The 23,575-nt window shown below is 40.1% G+C and overlaps 1 protein-coding gene across 10 annotated transcripts; it reads right to left on the bottom strand.

The window, feature by feature from the left end:
* Positions 1–574: 574 nt before the first annotated feature.
* On the bottom strand, positions 575–22,175 carry ZNF248 (zinc finger protein 248). Of its 10 annotated transcripts, none has more exons than XM_032313958.1 (6): positions 21,805–22,175; positions 21,242–21,313; positions 20,284–20,527; positions 12,112–12,278; positions 11,706–11,801; positions 575–6,959 (listed from the first exon to the last, which is right to left on the bottom strand). In XM_032313958.1, exons 4-6 carry the CDS (start codon positions 12,263–12,265, stop codon positions 5,461–5,463), a joined length of 1,749 nt encoding a protein of 582 aa, XP_032169849.1. In that variant the 5' UTR covers positions 12,266–12,278; positions 20,284–20,527; positions 21,242–21,313; positions 21,805–22,175; the 3' UTR covers positions 575–5,460. The 10 variants fall into 10 exon arrangements, with proteins under 10 accessions (XP_032169849.1, XP_032169848.1, XP_032169847.1 ...); XM_032313957.1 differs by having other exon boundaries at positions 22,048–22,175; XM_032313956.1 differs by lacking the exon at positions 21,805–22,175 and having other exon boundaries at positions 20,284–20,325; positions 20,426–20,527; positions 21,242–21,798.
* Positions 22,176–23,575: the final 1,400 nt, after the last annotated feature.

The following is a 23,575-nucleotide window of genomic DNA, read 5'->3' as shown; positions in this document are numbered from 1 at the left end:
TCCTTACCTACCAAATTAACAGCATGCTGTTTCATAGGTAAAAGCTTTTTACAACCTTCAAGAGTATCTACTCCTCTAAAGTTACTAAGGTTCAGGTGTGTTTTTCATCACAACCACTAATATTAGCAGTTTTAAAACTTTGGGACACATTTTATACGAATTTTTCAATGTTTCAAACTATAGTAAGGTAGAATATCTACACAAATCACTAAATCATCTGGAAAGAGAAAACTCCAAGAAGCATTAACAATAATAGTTGTTCATCCATAGGCTATTAAAAATTACACGGTTTATTTCTCTTTAGTAGCAATGACAAATACAGCTTGCAAAGCACTGGGCACAATGGCTTTAAAGTTGTCTAATTCCAGGCAACAACATATTATTTGGAAATGGCATGGATACTTTTGATTGCAATATAGAATTTTAATATTCTTTTTTTTTTTAAGATTTTATTTATTTATTTGAGAGACAGAGATCACAAGTAGGCAGAGAGGCAGGCATAGAGAGCGAGAGGAGGAAGCAGGCTCCCTGCAGAGCAGAGAGCGACGTGGGGCTCAATCCCAGGACCCTGGGATCATGACCTGAGCCGAAGGCAGAGGCCTCAACCCACTGAGCCACCCAGGCGCCCCAGAATTTTAATACTCTGACAGTATTTCTTATTTGCTAAAGTCAAATGCCCTTAAGCATCCGGTCTATTAAAACTTTTCTGTAGGTGAACAAATATGGATTAAAATGCATGGAAAAAGGCCTAGGATACATGCTGAAGTAAAAACCAACAGTTATTTTAGGATAGGCAACTGAGAGACAGGGGAGAAGACAATTCCTGTTACATTCTGAAGAATATTTATGCCCTCTTCCCCCAACCTTCACAGCTGGTATGGACCAACAGCACAGGAGCACCCAATCCTAGGAAGGCTAAGGAAGTCCCACTAGCTCCTGGGCACTAGTCACAGTTGCCATGCTTCTCCAAGTTCCTTTTCTAATTTAAAGAATGTGGTTGGACACCCCACAGAGCAGGACTTCACTACTCCCCTGCCTGCTGTCCCCTCAGGATGTGAATGAACTTCTTTGGTGGGGGTGCAGAGGAGGATGGTGGTGGTTAGACAAGCATTTTTGGTCTGTGTGTCACAGCAAGAAAGCTAAAACTAAGGCCTGCTCTTTCAGAGGGGGATAACTATTCCCACTTTGTATATAAGGAAAAGGAACCAGGGAGGATCAACCATCCCAAACTATGAATTCCAGATACGGTGGAGCAAGCAAGATAGGAAGCATCACTTTTCCAACTCGCTAAGTATCTGACTGGACCTTGCTCTTGAAAAGTGATGTCTAAGAGCAGATATCAGTTCCTCGTTGTCTGAAAGAGAAGCCTGGGGATGTGCAGAGTCTGAAAGGAGGGGTGGGTGGGAAAGAGGAAGGAGATGGAGATTACGTAGTGTCCCATCGCTCGGTGGCCCATGAAGGTTCCATGGAAATAACAGGAATCAGAACAGGCTAAGCCACCCACAGAAACATGGAGGTCAAAGGGGTAGGGCAAGGGCAGCTACAACTGCAGTTCCCTACTGGGGACAACAAGTAGGTTGGTTGAGGGCATCCAGGATACCCATGGGTTGAACCTTTCCAGAGGCTACGGCTCTACCTTTCCTTGCCAAGTACAGGCGGGATGTGAAGTGACAGGGCACACCAGGCTAGGTGAGGACACGTTACACACAGAAAATGTGGAAAAGACAGGTTCTAGGGGGTTACCAGGAAACACTATCTAGGCACTGGGAATGTACATAACTTAGTCATTTCAGAAAACTATACCTATGACCCAGCCATTCCTTTTCTGATTTTGCACTTGAGCACTGTTGTTTAAGTTCTGGGAGATGACCCATTCATGGGCTGTGCAATCAGTTTAGTAAATGGTAACAAGCATTTCTTTGAACATAATATGGTACAATACAAAATAAAATATCAAAGTATTTTACAGGTAATTAGGGTGTTGTTTCAGGAAACAAAATCATAGGTATGTAAAATTGTTGGTTATATATATACATGTGTTAAACACGCGTGCGCACGTGCGTTCATGCACACTCTCCAGATAACCAAATGGCTCACTCCCTCCACTGTAGCCTTCCCAGTAAGGTCGTTCCATCTCCATGCTATGTAGAAGCAAACTTCTGACAACTTTTCCTATTTTCATTTTACTTTACAGCACTTATCCCTATCATCTTCTCCCTTGCAGACATATTTTCTTGATAGGACTTCTCACAGCAACAAGGACACAAACTATCTGGTCATGGTGACTTGTGAAAAATATTCTAGGGTAAGTTCTCATTGGCCTATTTTATAGCAAATAACCATCAATACAAATGCAGGTCCAGGAAGAGATGGTATCATCTGGGATAAATGTCAACTCTTATGTTCACAAGGATGGGCTAGATCTTACAGGAAGAATGTAGAAAAGTTGCCTCGAGCAGATGAAAAGCAACAGCCACTACTCATAATATTTAAGTACCTGCTAAAAATGCCCTATCAGGTGGACAAGGAAAAGGGTAAATTAATCAAACGATGCAGGGACAACTGGCTATTTATTTGGAAAAATACAGACCCGCTTATCTCACAACACGTGTAACAGGAAACACCACAGAGGGATATCTGAATAATGTCACTTAACATAATGTCTGCTTCACGCATGTCTACAAAGACATACCTGGCACAGTGCTCAGTTCCAAAAGGAATTTACTTACGACACAAAAGCACAATGAAGTAGAAATGCTTAACTTCCAACTAGTAGAATGTTTATTTCTAATACTGGGACTTTACATAGGAATTCACAAAAATAAAAAAAAACACTGTGCTGCTTATTATCCATTGGCTCCACCCAGTCCTCCTCTCCACTTTCTCTGCGCCCACCTGGGCTAACCTGCAGATCGCATCTGGTGGCGTTCTCTAAAGGGAGGCACAAGCAATTCGGTGCCACGATTCTTGTAGGGACAATATCTTCCAGGAGGTGGTCTCTCCTCCATGAGAGCAGCTCTTATTGGGCTCTGGTGACACTAGTTTCCATCTTTGCCCCTTTACGACCTAGAATGCTCACAGTTTCTGGGTGATGCTAGTCTCTAGGTGCTTCAGGATCCCTTGTTTCTGACCCACACCACTGTAATACATCTACCATCACAATCCTCTTGGTTGGGGTAGATTTCTGTCTTTCATTAGAAGTGGGGCTGATACAAATAGCTATTCTTATGTTAACCTTTCAAAAGAAATCATTCTTCCCCGAAATCACTATATAGAACATGAACATTTAGAATGAAGTACTTGTCTGTACCAGCTGGAATGCCTTCAGCTGAAATAACAGACAGCCCTAAGGATAAATAAGCAATCATTATTACCATGGTAATAGAAAGTCCTAGCCGAGTACAGGTCCAGATGGAGTTGTGCAGCTCAACGACGGGTCCCCTCTGAGCCAGGCTTTTTCCATTTTGTCTGGTGGTATCTTCAGACTATTGCCCTTCAGGGCCACAAGCTATAATTTGGTATGATATGCAAACATGAAAAAGTCCAGTGTAAGAGAGACAATCTCTCCTTTTGTCTTCTCATGTCACAATAGTTTATCACAGAGATCTCTCCCAGAAGTACCACAGAATATTTTCCAAACATCTCAACAAAATCATTAGAACAGCATCTCCATGATTAACTCAGGTTAATCTGGATTTACTCCTAAATCATGTGGGGTAAGAATGGAAAGAGAAACAAAACAGAGCCCAGCAAATAAGCAGCAGGCTTGTGGGTGGGCAGTGTCTCTTGGAACTGATCAGTGTGTTCCAAGGAGGTGTGGGAAAACAGGACAAAGGAGGCAGGGACAGAGCATGGCACCCTATTATTTTAAATACAAATACATAGTTCCTGGGTCACATACAAGAGATCATGCCTAAATAGATACAGTAATGAAACACCAAGAGTAGGAAAGTGGCATTCGAGTACATGTTTTTACTTGTGGAGTGAACTGAGTGTTCCTAAATGATGTTAACCTTTGCAAAATTCATGTAAATCCCACTGTTACTAACAGTACTTACAACATCATAGACTGACCCAGAGGCAACTGAAAAACCTCAGAAAAATACTATTTGGCTTCTTTGGGAAGTAATATAGTAGTAGATCAGTAACAATGGCCATATACTAACTCTTATTTGCCGGCAACGTCAGACGGATGGTTGGTGATGTCATAAAATAACATATACTGGCCAAACTATAAAGAGACTTAGGTAGTATTTACAATTAAGACTGATGCAGAGGTAGTTTAAAAACCTCACAAAAACAAATTTGGGGTTCTTTACTGAAGAGGCAGTTCAACAATAATGGCCATAGCCATTTATTTATGTCAGGATATGAGAGAGGGTGTACGTGGTCCGTACTTCAAATTGTTCAGATGTATTTTCATATATACACAGTGGTGTGCTGGTAAATATTTGACAACAGGTTCTCTGAGAAAATAAGAACCCCAGTTTGTACAGTTTGCCAATTTCCAGGGTGTAAACACTCCCACTACAGCAAGCTACCCACAGGACGACACTGAGTGCAGAGGTGGGAAGAGATGGGCAGTAGCACATTAGATGGTATTTTTACCATATGACTCAGTAATAAAAGTGACCTAAAGAACAAAGAACAAAATGTTACAAAATGTAACAAAATTAGGAATTGATGAGTGCTGAGAATTTATTACCTTTGTTTTTAATATAATTTAATTTTTAAATAATGACTGTTTAAGTACTGACTCACAAAATTCCTGAAAATTTAACCATTGGCAGTTTCAAGCCAGTGTGAGCTTACTCTTAACACACCACTACATACGTGTTGAGTATGTGTGTATAAATATATTTACATATACATTATATATACATATATAATTATGGCAACTTATAAAGACACTGGTGGTATTTAGTGTGGAAGATACTAATATAGACTATAATAGTTCTTTAATTAAAAGATATTTTCTCTTCATAAGTATGTTGGACTCCAATATGCAAATCAAGCATACATCTAATTTCTGCTATATTACTATACCCACATCAGGTCTGCAAACATCAGGGACTCTTCATAATTGTTTAATGTTGCTGTGATTCAACTTTTTTTAAACTTCAAATTCCACTTGAATATGGGTATGAATGAATACCATCCACTATATTTACAATAAAATTTGGTATCACATCTGGAACATGACACAACATAAATTCTAGACAGAGTTCTACCACATTTCTTAAGTGAAGAAATTTCCTCTCAATATAAATTTTCTGATTAAAAGTTTCAGTTTTTCTTCAGAGCTTTCACATATTCAAAATTTCAGTATGGTTTTATGCTAGTATTATTTGAAGTATGATAAGACATTGCTTTCTAGTAATGTGAGGCATTCTTTGGGCTTCATCTCATTTTTTTAAAATGGTATAATAACTTGAAAGAGCAGGTGAAGGTTTCTGGACATCAGGATGTTGAAAGAGCTTTCACCCTTGTGTGAATTCTCTGATGTTTTGTGAGTACTGACCTCTGACTGAAGGTTTTCCCACATCCATCACACTCATAGGGCTTCTCCCCTGTGTGAGTTCTCTGATGTTTAGTGAGAGCTGATTTTTCACAGAAGGTTTTCCCACACTCATTACATTTATAGGGTTTCTCCCCTGTGTGAGTTCTTTGATGTACAATGAGGTTTGATTTCACACAGAAGGACTTCCCACATTCACTACACATGAAGGGTTTCTCTCCTGTGTGTGTTCTCTGATGGACAGTTAGGGCTGACCTGTGGCAGAAGGATTTCCCACATGTATTACATTCATATGGTTTCTCCCCTGTGTGTGTTCTCTGATGTTCTGTGAGGTTTGACTTCACACAGAATGTTTTTCCACATTGCTTACATTCATAGGGTTTTTCTCCTGTATGTGTTCGCTGATGGTTGGTAAGGTGTGGTTTCTGACAAAAGGATTTCCCACACTCGGTACATTCATAGGGCTTCTCTCCTGTGTGTGTTCTTTGATGTTGAGTGAGGTTTGACTTCTCCCAGAATGTCTTCCCACATTCACCACATTCAAAGGTTTTTTCTCCTGAATGACCTCTTCGAAGTTGGGTGAGATGTGATTTCTTGTTGAAGTTATTTCCATTTTCATTGTGCTCATAAGGTTTTTTGCCCATGTGTACTATTTGATGTTTAAAGAGGGTTGACTTTTCCCAGGTTTTAGGACCTACTTTATATTCATGGGGAATCTTTCTTGCATAGGCTCCCTGATGGATAATGAAAGTTGAGTTATCACAGAAGGTTTGCCCATATTCATTGTATTCATAAGGAGCCTGTCCTGTAAGAGTTCTCTGATGTCCCAGTCTTAAATCTGTATAGAAGGACTTCCCACAAATACTGCATTCATATGGCTCCATCTCCAAATGAGTTCTCTGAGATAAACTGAGCTCTAAACTGTGGATGAAGGTTCTTCCACATGCATTATATTTACAGAGTGTCTCTCCTATCTGTATTTTCTTGTTTGTGAAAAAAGCTGCTTCTTCATGGAAGGCTTGTCCATTTTCATTATACTCAGAAGGCTTGTCAAAAATTGGCTGACTGAGATTGTGGCTATGATTGAGCACATTCCTTTTTTGATTATATCTGTAAGACTTCCCTCCAGGAGGAGTTTTCTCATGCTTAATATCAAGGAGCAATTTCTCATATACATTAAGCTCATCAGGCTTCTTTCCAGAATAGCTCTTTCTACTAATAATTAAGCCTGAAATATTTTTCAAACTCATTTCACATGAGTCACATATCTTATATGGAAAATTTCTTGAAGGAACAGAATCTGTGCCCAGATTGAAAGCTTTTCTTACTCTATCACAACTATCTATATTTAATGTTTTGTTGGTAGTGAAAGCCAGTTGCCAAAAATGATCATCTTCATTGTCCTGGCTGCTCTCTATCAGGTCATCAACTTTCCAGTCTTCTAGAAATGAGAAAAATAACCACATCTTATGAATCATAGTACACTTCTAATGAGACTGAACTCCCACAAACACCCTTTCATATAGTCGATTCCTTTGTTTTAAGCTCAGTTTCCTGGAATGAACTAAATCCAAGCATGCATTTCCTTTATCCTGCTAGTCTCCGTGGAAAGTAAATACAAGCTGCTGTGGAAACAGGGAATGGAAACTGGCAAGGGCACTTAACATTTTAAATATAAAACTTTCAAAACTGGACAAAAAAGGGTGAAAATTCAAAGCACAGGTTGCTGGGAGTAGCTGATTCAGGGACTCAGAGAATGGGGTGAGCCAGACAGAGACATTGAACACTGGATAAAGTGATGGTAGAGACTGTTGGAATGGCTTTCAGAAGATGAACTATGTTTGGAGGAGAGAGACAGTTCCATCCTAATCCCCTCATGTACAGATTCCTGGGGTAGGATTCCTGCTGGAGCACATGCTTCTACTCTGAGCAACACCAAACATTCTTGGGTTCAACCATGAAGTTCTATAGCCCAGCATATAGTTTTTCTTTTAACTTATTATATAAGAAATAATTATTTTTTAAAAAAGCTGTAAAAAGAGGGCTAGAGAAAGTGAAATAAAATCAAGACGTAGTAAGCAAGGATTGGGTATTTTCTGAGAGGTATCCGCTTAGGAAGCAGGAAACTCACAGAGTTGGAAAGTTCAACAAGGGTTTTTTTCCAATAAAAAATAAACTACAAATAGACTGTTTGAGAAACACAGTAGAGGAAGAATTTAGAGATAGCTCACAGTTCCCATCCTTATCCTCTCACATCTTGACTACTATGGTAGATTCTCACTAGTATGCATGTTGCCAGTCCCCTTTTCCCCTTCATTTGATATATCAGCATTAACAAAAATTTCTCAAAGCACCTACTTCCTCATTTTTTAAGGATCACTGCTTTACCCCAGACTCTCTATCTAGCTGTGATTCACAACAGCACAAATATCAAAAAGGAAATACAAAAATAGATGTGGGGCAGGCTATCTCTGCCAAAGGACAAGGTTCACTTTGTTTTCTCACAGCTGCTTATGAATCTCACCATCACGTCATATGCTGATTTACTTCAATCTGCTGGCTTACTTCCCCCAGAACCATTTCATGCCTGAGACAATGTTGATCTTTAAGTCTGCTTTTATACTTAAGTTTATCTTTTATATCAAGGTTTTCTGCTTTTCTCTCTAGCCTCATCTGTATCTTTTACCTACTTGTGAGACCTGTAAAGATCATGTTTCTCTATATGATTCTAAGACCTTTGGTAAACTTTATCATAAAAATTCTTGGCTGTGTTGCCACACAATGCAATAATGTTAATAACTTGTGAAAAAACTTCTATGGCAGTCCAGAGTCCACTGCTCCAAGGGCCAGATAGTAATAATTATTACCCCCCCAAAACAAATCAAAATAAAACAAACTTTCCACCAACTGGATTCATAGTAGGTGAATCCTACAGCTGGGCCACTCCCTGAGACACAATACAAGTTGCACTCCAGCCCTTGTTCTTTCTGGAACCTGGATATCTTTCAGGAAATGCTGCTTTCTTTCACTGACAACAAACCACAAAAATAATAATAAAAGGGGGCGCCTGGGTGGCTCAGTGGGTTAAGCCGCTGCCTTCGGCTCAGGTCATGATCCCAGGGTCCTGGGATCGAGCCCTGCATGGGCTCTCTGCTCAGCAGGGAGCCTGCTTCCTCCTCTTTCTCTGCCTGCCTCTCTGCCTGCCTGCTTGTCATCTCTCTCTGTCAAATAAATAAATAAATAAATAATCTTAAAAAATAATAATAATAGAAGAATGACTGCCAACATCACTGCAACATCCCTCCCACTTTCAGCCTTCACTCACTATCTTTAAAAGAAGTTTAGCGCCTGTAAAATTCACCATAATATAAGATTAATTTCCTTGCTCAATGCTATACCCTTTGTCAAAACCACGGTCTAGCTCTTGGCAGATGTTACTAAAATCCTGCTTCCTCTGACCTCACGAAAGAGACACAACATAAATGATTCATAAACGCAATGTGCGTATGAATTATTTCCAACCTGTACGTGATGAGCGGTAATACACAAGGACAAAATGGGAATGCGGATTTTGGAAAAGTACTTCAGAATGCTTTATGAATGGGTGAGAAAAAATGATCTCTTCCAAACTTAGTTGCACAATTCATCAAAAAAGAAATTAGTAAATTATCAGAATTGGGAAAAGGAAGGGCCTTCTTTGTGGGAAAACAAAATCTCATTAAAGAAAGAAACCTTAAGCAGGAGTGATATGATTAGTTCTCAGTTTTGAAGATGTAGCCACTAGTGGGTTAGGGTCACAAAATATGGGTTATTTAAGTTACAGGGAAAACAAAGTGAGCTCTAACTTAAAATAGGTGAAATAAACCATTACTATGTACCATGTAATGTTTAAACACTTTACACATACAATATTAAGTATCTGAAAAGCAAAGTAAACACGAATGAAAGTTGTAGTAGAAGAGAAAGTATTTATATGTGAAATTTAGGATCTAAGACAGTATGGTGTTTAGTGCAAATTCTAGAGAGCAGCTAGAAAGAGACAGGAAGAATAGGAAGACCACATTTTAATAGTCAATGAAAGGAGACTTTAATTTTAATTTCATTTCTTAATAAGTAGCAACTTTGCCAGGCTAGTGAAAGATAAAGCAGATGCTTCAGGTAAGAAAATAAAAATCATTTAGGGATTAGATCCAGTCAGGAATGAGAGAACACACAGTTCTGCTTCTGAGTGAGATCAGTGAAAAATCAGAAAACAAAGGGATGCAGGAGCTGGTTTTGAAAGGCAAACAACCCCAGGAATATGAGGACACTAGTAATAGGGGATAATGGGTTTAATGCGCTGACCCCGGAGCTGCCATTTAAGGTAGTAATAGGACAGTAGCGTGTTCCTTATCGGATTCCCAGGAAACCAGGCTCTCAAGTTTTCCCCCTGGCTCAGACTGTTCCTCCTTAAGCTCCTCTCATGATGAGATTTTATGGATTTTCACACCCTGCAGAAGAGGAATTGTTCCAGAACCACTGCTCTCACGTGCAAAACCACTCTCTAGAAAAGGAGCCTGCAAACAATAACTATTGAGCAAGGGTCCTTAAACCGCGAATGTTTTTTTTTTACATTTTTAGAGGGAAATGAAAGAAGAGGCAGTAGGGAGGAGTGAGGAGGAAGAAGAAGGAAAAGGAGAACCAGGAAGGGGGGCAGGGGAGCAGCAACAGCAGCAGCCAGCCAGGCCACATGTGACTCACCAAACCCAAAACATGTCCTGCTGTCTTTACATAAAAGCCCACCAACCTCTGATCTAGAAGTTCTCACCCAGCCTCAGGCCTTTACCACCACCCACTGCTGATGCCTCTCACAGGGCACTTCCAGCTCTGGCCTCTGCCACGTGTACCACATTCACACAGAACCAACATCTTATTCAACACAGAGACTGGGTTCTAGCAGTTCTCTCCCAGTGTCTTGTGTCCATGTTTGGGTATGTCTTAACTCCCCTATAATCTAATTTCCTCCCAATAAATGGCATCCAGTTTTTATCCAGTTGCTTGAGACTGATCAGTTGAGTCATGTTGGACTCCTGTCTCTCTTCCACACTATCAATCCAACAGCAAATCTTGTTGGCTTCATCCTCAAGATATATGTACAAACCTTCCACTCCTCAGGACTTCCAATATCACCTAAGTCATTATCCTCTCTCCTCTGGCATATGTAATAGTCTCAACGGTATTCCTTCCTCACTTGTGCCGAAGCACCACCTAACCACCAGACTGTATTTACTGCATAAACTGCTAAGTCAGATCTGATGATTTAATCTGATTTACATTTACTAAAAAAAAAACAACAACAAGGCTTTCTCATATCACTCAAAATAAAATCCATGATCCATGCTACTTCTTATGACATCACCTCCTAACACTCTCCCCAACACATACTCACCTCCAGCTGCGATGCCCCCTCGCCATTCTTCAAACATTCTAAGAACACAGCTGAGAAGTTTGGCACCTGCCTGTAACAGCTCCCACTTTCACTGTACTAGGGTCTCAACCCTCCTGCGGACTTCATGAAACAGGTTTTCTCTGACTTCCTTACCCATTAGCACACGTCGCCATTCTCCACCCCCTCTCCACTGCTTTAACTCTCTCCATGGTGTTTACCACCACAAATACTGTATGAACACATTCACATGCATACACCTCACACACACAAACACGCTTCTTGTCCCTTACTAGAATACATACTCCACAATAAAAGGGATGTTAATCTTTTAATTACCTAAAAACACAACTGGATCCCAGTGAGTGCCCAACATGTATTTGTTAAATGAGTAGTATCTCAAGTACAGCACGAAAACAAAAGGTGTCCAAAGAGAATAGAGGGAAAGTTAGTAATTCTCAAAAATAAACTAACCTAGAAAAATTACTGAAGATAAAGCCAACTGAGTTTGCTTTACAGGTATTAATAAATCACTCTAAAATATCAAAGAACAAAGGAAAGCATTTATGAGGGAAAGTGACATGTGGAGGAATGTGATTAAGGTAATGGAGGGATGTGGGCCAACTGTCCTTTGTCACTTCCAAAGGTCTAAAATTTAAAAAAGAAATTTCTGAAGAATATTGTACAAGTGATAAACCCTAAACGGATAGCCTAAGATCTCATTCCCTTGTCTTCCATCTACCTGCGAACTCACTAACTCACCTTGGTGGCAGTGGCTTGGGAATCCTGCCTCTAATATCCAGGGCTCTTCTCCTTGCTCTATCTTGAAGACCACTTCTGGCTTAGTAATGCAATATCCTGTGAAGAAAAAAATAATACAAGATGGTGGCTAAATAGCCTGGCTTCAGGGACTCTGAAAAAATTATGGGGAAGAAAGGTACAGCCTCAGGAGCTGCCCAAGGGAGATGCCCAAATGAAGCAAGCCCTGAGGAGGTTACGGACACAGCATTCTTTATGGAGGCCAGAGAGACTGTTCATCTCAGTGCTCTGAATCTCAAGTGTCAAACAAAATTCTAGAAGAGTACATATGTTTCAACAACCAGAAATGCATGCTACCAATAGTCACAAGGAAAAAAAAAAATCTTACCAAAGGAAAAAAAAATCTTACCAACTGAGACAAAATGGCTGTAATTTTCTAGAATCACATCTCTGTATAGTATCTTCTGAGCAGGATCCAGCAGATACCACTCTTCCTGAGTGAAGTCCACACATACATCTTTGAATGACACTTGTTCCTGTAATAGTATATGCCTTTTCTGCATGAAGCCATCAGAACTATATGATATGGAAAAAATTTAAAAGAGCTAACCTCTTTAAAAGTTTGCTAAAAATTGACACATAGGATGCCTTCTTTTGTGTGGTTTACTATGTAGGATAAAAGAAATATCTCATACAAACTGAGTTTCCACTAAACCCCTAGAACTGCCCCCCCACTGCAAATACTACTGATGAAAACAAACACTGTTCCTGTTCTCAAAGTGATTATGATCTGATGAGATATATACATTAACATTTATTAAATTATACACTGCAGGAGCTAGCAGCATTCACACAGTAGCCTGGAAATGAAACCAGACCAAGAAAGTTAGATCTTTAATATTTGTCATTTTTATGATAGAAAAAAAATGGACAATAAAACAGACAAAGCAGACCAAAAGGGGACCCAAATACTGGAAATAATAAACAAGAACTTCAAAATGGATTATGATTAATATATTCAATAAAACAGAGGAATATATGAACAAAATAAGTGGGAGAAGTTCAATGGATGTATGGTATGTATACTGGTTAGAAAAGAATTACTAGAGCAGGCCTGAGACTGCCATCCTTTCAAAGGTCTGTTGCTATGAGGGTGTCCCTTGGCTGGCTTCTGGGAACTTCAATTCCCTAATAAGAATGGTTCATTGTGCCTAAACTATTTGTGTAAACAATATGGGTTATGCCTCACACATGCATTCCTTCTAAGTCCAGAAGTTTCTGTTTCAAGCAGAGAGTACCAAGGTGATCATCTCCTAACAAAAACCCTGAGCATTGAGTGTCTAGTGAGCTTCCCTGGCAGACATTTCACATTTGTTGTTAATCTCATCGCTAGATTTGGAAGAAGACTCAGGTTTGCTCCTGGCTTCCTCTCAACTATGCTCCATGTACCTTTTCCCTTTGTTGATTCTGCTTTATATCCTTGCACTTTAATAAGTCATAGCCATAAGAAGAACCATCTGCTGAGTCACCCTAATAAGTTACTGGTCTTGGGGATCTCTGATAAATGTGTATACAGACACATACATATACATGTAAGTACATAGATAAAATGGGGATTCTAGAGCTGAGAAATACAACGCTGAAATTAAGAACTCATTAAATGAGGATGCCTAGGTGGCTCAGTCAGTTAAGAGTCTGCCTTCAGCTTAGGTTATGATCCCAGGGTCCTGGGATGGAGTGCCACATGGAGCTCCCTGTCAGTGGGGAGTCTGCTTCTCCCTTTCCCTCTGCTTGCTGCTCTACCTACTTGTGTACTCTCTCTGTCAAATAAATAAATTTTAAAGATTTTATTTATTTATTTGACAGACAGAGATCACAAGTAGGCAGAGAGGCAGGCAGAGAGAGAGAGAGAGAGAGAGGAGGAAGCAGGCTTCCTGCAGAGCAGAGAGCCCGATGTGGGGCTCGATCCCAGGACCCTGGGATCACGACCTGAGCTGAAGGCAGAGGCTTTAACCACTGAGCCACCCAGGAGCCCCTCAAATAATTTTTTTAAAAAAGAACTCATTAAATGGGTTCAAAATCCTGTTTGAGAAAACATATAAATCTAACAAAAGTATCAAAATATGTACGCATCTAACTAAAGAGTACCAAAATACATACCCCCAAACTAAGAGAACTTAAAGAAGAAATACATGAATTTATAATCATAGTTGGGAGACTTCAACATCCCTCTGTCGATACTGAGAGATCAAGAAGGAAGAAAATCAGTAAGTATACAGATGTCCTGAAGCACACTATCCATTAACATGCTCTAATTGACTGTTATAAAATACGCCATCCAAAGCAATAAAACACACATTTTACCATACTACTCTAGCTCATATGTAACATTCACCATGATAAACCATAGTCTTGGCCACAAAACACACCTTAACAAATTTAAAACAACAGCTATCATACAAAATACATTCTCTGACTACAATGGAATTAAATAGAAATCAATAAACAAGAGATAGCTGGAAAATCCCTCAAACACTTGAAAATCAAACAACACACTTATAAATAACCTGTAGTTCAAAGAGGTCTCAAAAGAAATTTTTAAATTTCTTTTGTACATGAAATAAAAATTAAAATACCATTTATCAAAATTTGTGGGATGAATTGAAAGCAGTACATAAAGGGAAATCCATAGCAAGTGTATATATATTAGAAAAGAAAAACTTTTGAAATCATTAACCTATTCCATCTTAGAACACTTCAGAAAAAAAGCAAAAAAAGCCAAAAGCAAGCAAATATAAAGGAAATACTAGAATATATCAATGAAATTGAAAACATGGGGGAAAAAAATCAATGAAACCGAGATGCCCGGGTGGCTCAGTGGGTTGAGCCTCTGCCTTCGGCTCAGGTCATGATCCCAGCGTCCTGGGATTGAGTCCCGCATCGGGCTCCCTGCTCAGCGGGAAGCCTGCTTCTCCTTCTCCCACTCCCACTGCTTGTATTCCCTCTCTTGCTGTGTCTCTCTCCGTGAAATAAATAAATAAAATCTTTAAAAAAATCAGTGAAACCAATAGCTGCTTCTTTGAAAAGATCAATAAATTAATAAACTTCCAGAAAACCTACCCAAGGGGAAAAAAAAAAAAACAAACTGTGAATCTTAGAAATGATAGGTCAATACCACTGATCCTAAGGATATTAATAATAAAAGAATACTATGAATAATTCTATTCCTGAAAAATTAACTTAGATGAAATGGACAAATTCCTCAAAAGATACAGCTAATAATTCATACAAGGAGAAAGAGATACCTGGAACAGATCTATATCTGTTAAAAAAAAAAAAAAACTGAATTACTAATCAAATCACTCCCAAAATAGAAAGTACCAAGCTCAAATGGTGTCACTGGTGAATTCTACTAAACATTTAAGGAAAAAATACCAACTCTCCAAAATCTCCTCTAGTAAATAACACTTACAAACTTGTATTATAAGGCCAACATTATTACCCTGATACCAAAACTAGGTAAAGACATGAGAAACTAAAGACCAATATAACCCATTAGCATAGACACAAAAATCCTCAAGTATTGGCAAATCAAATCTGACAACATATAAAATGAATTATAAACAGTAACCAAGTGGAATTTACTCCAGGAATGGAAGGCTGGGTCAATGTTTAAAAAAAAAAAAAAGAATAAATCAATACAATCCAGAACATCAATTAGCCAAAGAAGAAAAATTACATGATCAAATCAATTGATAAAGAAAAAGCATCTGACAAAATCTACTAGCCATTCATGATCAAAGTTCTCAACAAACTAGAAATAGGGTGAACTTTCTCAGCTTGATAAAGACCATCTACAAAAAACTTACAGCTAACATCATATTTAATGTTAAGACACTGGACACATTTCCCCTAAGGGCAGGGGTAGGACAAGGTTGTCTTATCTTATTACTCCTATTCAACTCTGTATGAGAAGTCCAAGCTACTGCAGTATGACCAAAACCAATCCAAACCAAACCAACCCAAAACCAGAAATAAAACATACGTGACTGGCTTTTTATCCTGTTTCATTGGTCTTTGTGTCTATTTTTGTGTCAGTACCATACAGTTTGATTCCTATAGCTTTGTAGTGTATCTGGAAATCTGGGATTGTGATCAATTTGTGAAACAAATTGAGCTTTATTCTTCTTTCTTAAGATTGCTTTAGCTATTCAAATAGAAGAGAACAGAGAGACCAGAAACAAACCCATAATTTGGTCAGCTAATATTCAACAAAGGAGGCAAGAATATCCAACGGGAAAAAGACAGTCTCTTCAACAAATGGCATCTGGAAAACTGGACAGTTACATGGAAAAGAATGAAACTGGACCACATTCTTACACCATATGCAAAAAATAAACTCAAAATGGATTAAAGACCTAAATCTGAGACCTGAAACCATAAAAATCCTAGAAAAGAACACAGGTAGTAACTACCTTTGCATCAGCCATAACAACGTATTTCTAGATATATCTCCAAAGACAAGGGAAACAAAAAATCAAACTATAGGGACTAAACCAAAACAAGAAGCTTCTACACAGCAAAGGTAACCATCGAAAACCAAAAAGACAACCTACTAAAGGGAGAAAATATTTCCAAATGATATATAAGTTAAGGATTTGATATCCAAAATATAAAATTTATGCAACTCAACAGCAAAAAACAAAAACAAAAACAAAAAAAACAACCCAAATAAGCTGATTAAAAACTGGGCAAAGGACCTGAATAAAGATTTTTCCAAATAAGACATACAGATGACCAAGAAACCCATGAAGAGTTGCTCAACATCACTAACATCAGGGAAACTCAAATCAAAACCACAATGAGGTATCACCTCACACCTGTCAGAATGGCTAGAATTAAAAAAAGAAAGAACAAGAGTTGGTGATAATGTGAAGAAAAAGGAACCTTGTGTATTGATGGTGGGGATGAAAACTGTTTCGGCCATTATGGAAAACAATGTGGAGGTTCCTCAAAAAATTAAAAATAGAACTGTCATATGTTCCAGTAATTCCATTACCCAAAGAAAATGAAAACATTTGAAAGGATACGTTTATATTGCAGCACTATTTACAGCAGGCAAGATATGGAAGAGCCCATCAATAGATGAATGGATAAAAAAGACGTGGAATATATATCTATATATAGATATATAGATTTATAGATATATAAATATATAGATTTATATATCTATATATATCTAACCAGAACTAATTAGGGGAAAAAATGGCTAATTCTAGGGCAGGAAAGACAGAAGATGAACCTGGAAAATCTACTGCCACAGAGCAAGGAAGAAATATTCAAACAATAACAGGGTATGTCAATAGACACAGGAACCAACAGAAGGTGCTTTTTAAAAAATTTATTGGTTTTTGAGAAAGTAGGAAAAGGAGAGAAAGCATAAGCAGCAGGAAAGAGCACAGGGAGAGAGAGAGAGAATTTCTATTTATTTATTTATTTACTTACTTATTTATTTATTTGACAGACAGAGATCACAAGTAGGCAGAGAGGCAGGCAGAGAGAGAGGGGGAAGCAGGTTCCCTGCTGAGCAGAGAGGCCGATGTGGGGCTCGATCCCAGGACCCCGGGATCACGACCTGAGCTGAAGGCAGAGGTTTTAACCCACTGAGCCACCCAGGCACCCCGAGAGAGAAAATTTCAAGCAGGCCCCACACTCAGCAAAGAGCCCAACGTGGGGCTGGATCCCAGGACCCTGAGATCATGACCTGAGCCGAAATCAAGAGTCGGACACTCAACCAACTCAGCCACCCAGGCACCCCTAAAAGATGCTTTTACTAACCAACCTGGAACAACTTGAGCAACAAAAGGAACAAGGTATCATTGTACTATAACCAAAATATAAAATAACTAGCCATGAATTCATGCTGATATAAATGGATTAGTAAATAGGAGAGAACAGAAAAATCTCCTATGCAGAATTCCTGATAATTTATGTGCATAATTATGTAGATACTCCAACAGGAAGGAGGTATAGTGTAAGTGGTATAGTGTAATTGCCCACTTCCTTCCAAGGAGTCCAGTATGAGGACAGAGAAAACAAAGTAATAAGTCATGTCCAGAGCACTAACCCTTGATATGATAAGACCAAATCACATTTTATCTCTGTGGTCTTCCTCCAAGAAACCCATAACCTCAGTCTAATCATGAAAACAACAGCAGACAATTCCCAATTGAGGGACATTCTACAAAACACCTAACTGTACTCCTCAAAACTGCCCAGGTTATCAAAAACAAAGGAAGTCTGAGAAATTGTCACAGCCAAGGGGAGCCTAAAGAAACGACTAAGTGAAATGGGGCATTCTGAAACAGAATACCTGCATGGGGAGAAAACACCAGGGTCAACTATCGAAAGACAAATCACATCCCATAAAATAAGAGTTTGCAACCCATTAAATGGACAAGCACTAGTATCCCTAATATATAAAGAGCTAGACACTGAAGAAGAAGAAAAACAAAAAAAGCCACAAACCTAAGAGGAAAATGCGCAAAATATATGAACAGAGGGTTCACAGAAACATAAATACCTCTTTCAGATACATGAAAAAATACTTAACCTCACTCATAGTTAAGAAACTTGCAGATATAAACTTCATAAAATACCATGTTTATCTTTCCACTGCCAAAATTCCAGAAGTTGAACCACATGGTCTATGGGAGAAGCTGTGGACAAACAAGCATGGATGCGGTGTTGATGGGAGTGACACAAAATGATACCACAATCCCGAATGATCGAGTTATCAATTCTATGCACCCGTTGACCTGGCAGTGCACTTCTAGGAATTTATCGGATAGAAAAAACCTATATGTACAAGGTCATTCATTAGAACATGGTTTGTAATAGCAAAAGGTTTGAAATAATGCATAACTAACAATAACCAGTTAACGAACTATGGAACGTCCATGCTTGAATTACTGTGCAGTTACAACAAAGAAACAATCTAAACAATCTGTTAGATACAGATGTCTGGGACAGGCTTTTAAGAAGTGACAAAAAAGCAAAGGAAGAACAGAAAATCACGTATAGACTCGTTACTCAAAGTGTGGCTCCCTGAGCAGCAGAGTCAGCTTCACCTGGGAGCTTTTTAGAAATGCAAAACCCAGGACCCTCACCAGATCCACTAAATGAACATCTGCATATTAACAGGATGCCAGTGGTGTACAGCTGCATCTAAGATCGGAAAGCCCTAAAGATGATGGATTCCCTTCTAAATAAAAGTAGGGGGCATACAAGAGTATCTTTTAACTGAAAAAAGCAGCACTGCTAGGACAAACAAGACAGACAGATATCTACAGCAGGAAGACCATAACTCCAGTTTGTCTGGGACTGTCCCAATATAGCCAGATGTCCCATCCTAACTTTACGGAACCTCTTTCATTCTCAGTGGAAGTGTCTCAGTTGAGATGAAAAATGTCACCCTTCCTTAGAGGGAACATCACTTAACCTTTTAACCATGTTATTACTAATTCAAAAGTATTTTATTAAAAAAAGAGAGAGAGAGAAGACCAGTCAGAAAAAAGCACAGACTGAAAAAAAGCAGTGAGCCAAGGATGGTTGAGCAACAAACCCAAGGAGAGGCAACGTCTGGGGCTAAAGGGAAAGACAACTTTGTGAGGAACAGTAAGGGGATGTATCAGAGTTAAGAAAGGAAAGCTAGCAGGCAGGTGTCAGAGACAACAGAGAGTGAGGATTATGCTGCAGGATGGTCAAGTAAGACAAAGCCAAAAACTGGATTTGACTACAATTTGGTAGCCTTTTCCTGAGCTGAGTCAGGTGGATGTTAAAAAAGCAAAAATGCATTCATGAAGTTGAAATATGAATGAGAAATGCAGAAACCAAAGCCAGAACAGGCGGCTATTCAAGCTAGAGATGTGAACAAGCGGACACAAACACTTAGGGAGAGTCATGTGGAGGACGCGCGGTCCCTCCATTCTACCAGATCTTCAAAGTCCTATTCCTGGATCAAGCAGGACCATGAGAGAGCTGTCCACTCAGACCTCATAGTTCGGTCCCCTGAAAAGCATCTGAACACTTCTAGCACAATGCTGTGTCTATCAGAAATGATTATAGGCAATTTCAGTGTTGTTATTAGAAAAATCAAAGGAAATTTTACAACTTGCACAACTCTGTGAAATTAAGAGTCCTGCTTCTCATTCTACCAACTGTTCTTTGAATTTGCTTGATATACTTGATATACTTCCCTTCAAGTAATTCTTGCCTATTTCTATCTTGTCGGTTTTATGTTTAAAATTTCATTTATTCATTTGACAGTCAGAGATCACAAGTAGGCAGAGAGGCAGGCACAGAGAGATAGGGAAGCAGGCTCCCTGCTGAGCAGAGAGCCCGATGTGGGGCTCGATCCCAGGACCCTGGGATCATGACCTGAGCCAAAGGCAGGGTCATGAGCCACCCACTGAGCCACCCAGGAGCCCCTCTATTTTTTTTGTTTTAAAAATATGAAGCCTTTCAAATTTTAGAAAACTCATTTTCAAACAAAGTGGAAATAAAAAAACAAAAAGCTCACCTGGGATCTGTTCATTTTCTGCTCTTAGTGGAGGAGGGAGAGCTGAGGAAGAAGGAAGGAAGAAGGAAGTTAGAAGAGACTTGGCCTGCCTTGCAGTTCCTGGATTTACCTGCCTACACAGCTCCACATACAAGATACTTACGTGTCCATGTGTGGCTCCGATATATGTTGAGCTTAGACATGATACTTTTCACTGAGTGAATGTAAACATTTGTTTCTTATTGATTTATTACCAATTTAGGTTCTGTGACACAGAAAAATTAAAAACATGAGAAGATGAGTTTAACATTTAACAGTAACCTAAAGGAGGAAACACTATGGCTTTTTCAGAACTGATGTGGGAAAAATTAAAAATTAAAAATCTCAAGCCACACTGTTCATCTGTTTTCCTGTGAACACTATTAATCCCCTGAGGTCAGAAAATCCAAGAAACCTCTGGAAAAAAGAGATTGGGGTATTTAAGGCAAGATAAAAAATAAATGTTTAATGTTTGTTTCTTACAACTTTCAAAAGGTCTTTTAATGAGAAACTATCTTTGACGTCATTAACAGTGACAAAATGAGCCGTGGCCTGGGAATTTGCAGACCTGACTTTTAACCATGGTTCTGCCACCAACAAACGGCATGATCTTGGTCAGTCACCTTCTCAGGCTCAAGTTTTTTTTTTTTTTTTCATTTCTCAAATAAGGCCAAAACAGATAACCTCGTGCCTGCACTACCATCCTGTACGTCTATAAGGCCAGGAGAGCAGGAACCTCTGCATCTTTCTAGATGCCATCAACAATGGCAAATGGGGAATGGAAAATGAGGGGAGGAGCGGGTGTTCAGGGAGGGGTGATGACAGAATTTCCTTCGCTATGGCTGGTGAGCCTTTCATCCCGACCATGCCCTCACAAACTCTCCAAAGGGGTGACATTTCCTGTGTAGCCTGCATGCCCACCCTCTCAGCTCCAGCTCACCTCGCTCTTCTTAAATTTGTCCCAGACCTTCCACCGTCACACAGCCTTCGATGGCTTCAGGATACTGTCATGCTTTTACATAACAAATAACAAATGAATACATAATAAATAATAACTGGGGGCCTGGGGAATGTTAGAGCGGGGAAAGGGCCTTGGTGGCTAGCTAGTACAGCCTCTCCCCTCCTCCATTGCACCAATGAGTTAACCGAGCAATGAAAGCCCTAGAGAATTGTCAAAGCTCCAGCCTCACGTTATTACATACACAACAAATACAAGAGCAGCTAACAAAATGTGAGTGCTCAGAATAATCACGGCGACTATTTGGCCAGAGCAACTCATTCACATCAGACACCCTGCCTGATTCTCCTACAACCGCGCCCCTCCTAGAAAGCCCGGCGCACTTAAGACGCGCACACACACACGTCACAACGCCAAGCGTGCACGCACGTCGCACAAGCACACTCACCCCCACCCACAACCCCACCCCCTCCCAGTGGGCCCGGCGCACTCGTCACGCATGCGCACTCCCCATCCGGGGCCGCACAACGGCGCAGGCAGCTTACCACTGCAGCTGGACACCTGCAGGCCTTGCCAACCCGAGAGCCCACGTTCCCATTCCGGACCCTAGTCCCTCAGGCAGAGACGCCCTCGCTTGCCGTCCCTTCAACTCTGCAGGCGGCACAGACGCCTGGGGTCCCTCCAGTGCCCGCGGGGCTCCGACCCACAACCGGGCACCCCTGCCCTCGCCAGACCCCCCTGGCCGCACAGGGCCCGCTCGGCCCTTGCCCCCATCACCCGGGGCTCACCCTCAGCTCCCTCGCCGCGTGGACCCGGAAGCCAGGGAAGGTTTCCCACGAGGGGCTGGAGGCCAGGGAAGGACGAGCTGGGAGGAGAAGGCGGGGATGCACATGCGCAGAGGGAGGGAGCGGCGCGGTGAGGCGGCAGCGAAGAGCTGGAACTCCGCTCCTGGCAGCTAGTGCTGGGAAAGTGCCACTACCCTTAAGAGGGCTATCTCACCCCTAAGTCTTAAAAAGTAACTCATCCTACCAAGCTAGCAGGGGTTTAGTGAACATTAGAGGCGTTTACCATGTATATCTGGCGCATAAATGATTCAGTACCTCTCTCAAGATTCTCTTCCCCGGTGTACCCCATGCGTATTTCTTGAGAAACCAGCTGGAGAGTTTCTGCCCAGTTGGCTGAGCTGAGAGTTTGCTGTCTGAGGTACTCACTCCTGCTGCCTGGAGCCAGGCTTTTGTCCTTGTCCTTTGACCAAATTTTAGACACAAGCCGAGAGAAGGGAAGCTGTGTTTGGATTTCATCTCTGTACCCGCTATCTGTGACCAGCATGGTTATTCTCGAATGAGAAAAGCAGCAAGCTAGCAATTTGGTATTAATACTAAAAACCGTTCATGTGTAAAAAACTGTCCATATACCAAATTTGAAGAAAGCACGCTCTCATCTCCTGCAACCTCCCATATAACACTTCACGCAACTTCCCCCAATGTTAACATTTTACAGAGCCATGGTACCGTTATCAAAACTGAGAAAGCAACTCGGGCGCAATTGTATTAACGAAATTACAGAGTTTGTTCAGATTCCGTCAGTTTTTCCATGAATGCCCTTTTACTGATCCAGGATTCTGTCCAGATACCATGATACATTTAATCATTATGTCTGCTCCAACCTCTAAGTTTTTTGGTCTTTCCTTGTCTTTCATGGCATTCACATGATTGAAGAATAGTGGTCAGGTATTGTGAAAAGTGCCTCTGAATTGACGTTTGTCTAATGTTTTCTCCTTATTGGACTGAGGTATATATTTTTAGGAAGAATACCCTTGGAAAGATGTGCCCTACCTGTGTATCAGGTGACACGTGATATCAACATGATTCGTCATACTAACCTTTAGTACTTGGTTAAGGTGGTATCAGCGGGATTTCTGCACTATATATTTAGGATTTTTCCATATCTAGTCTACACTTAAGAGTGCATTGGCTAAGTCCAGTGCACACCCAGGGACAGAGGAAATTCGCTTAGCTCCTTTTCGAATTTATGGTCATATTTTAAAACCACCAGTTGTATTAGTAAATTTGAGGAGAAACTCTCTGAGGCTACCCAAGTATCCTGTTTATATTTATAGTTTTGGCCACTAATTTTCACTTTCATTGTTGGGTCTTGCCTGCAACCACTTTTACTGTGGTGTTCTAAAAGGAGATTTTTCTGTTTTACTTATATGTTTATTGGGATTCTTCTGTAAATGAAAGATTTTCATTTTCCTCATTTATTTATTCCATCATTTGTTTATGTCAGTACGGGCTCATGGATAATCTAATTCAT

The sequence above is a fragment of the Mustela erminea genome, chromosome 14, assembly GCF_009829155.1.
Source record: "Mustela erminea isolate mMusErm1 chromosome 14, mMusErm1.Pri, whole genome shotgun sequence".
NCBI lineage: Eukaryota > Metazoa > Chordata > Mammalia > Carnivora > Mustelidae > Mustela > Mustela erminea.
The sequence above is the reverse complement of the archived record's forward strand: the minus strand, read 5'-3'. Positions and strand labels throughout refer to the sequence as shown.

What these genes read in the sequence shown, in the direction of transcription:
- ZNF248 (XM_032313958.1), bottom strand. Translation starts at nt 12,265, where the DNA reads ATGCAGAAAAGGCATATACTATTACAGGAACAAGTGTCATTCAAAGAT. An exon ending in CAGCCATTTTGTCTCAGTTG is followed by an intron (nt 11,802 to 12,111) that starts GTAAGATTTTTT and finishes TTTTCTTCACAG; the next exon opens with GATATTGCATTACTAAGCCA. An exon ending in CCCAAGCCACTGCCACCAAG is followed by an intron (nt 6,960 to 11,705) that starts GTGAGTTAGTGA and finishes TCTCATTTCTAG; the next exon opens with AAGACTGGAAAGTTGATGAC.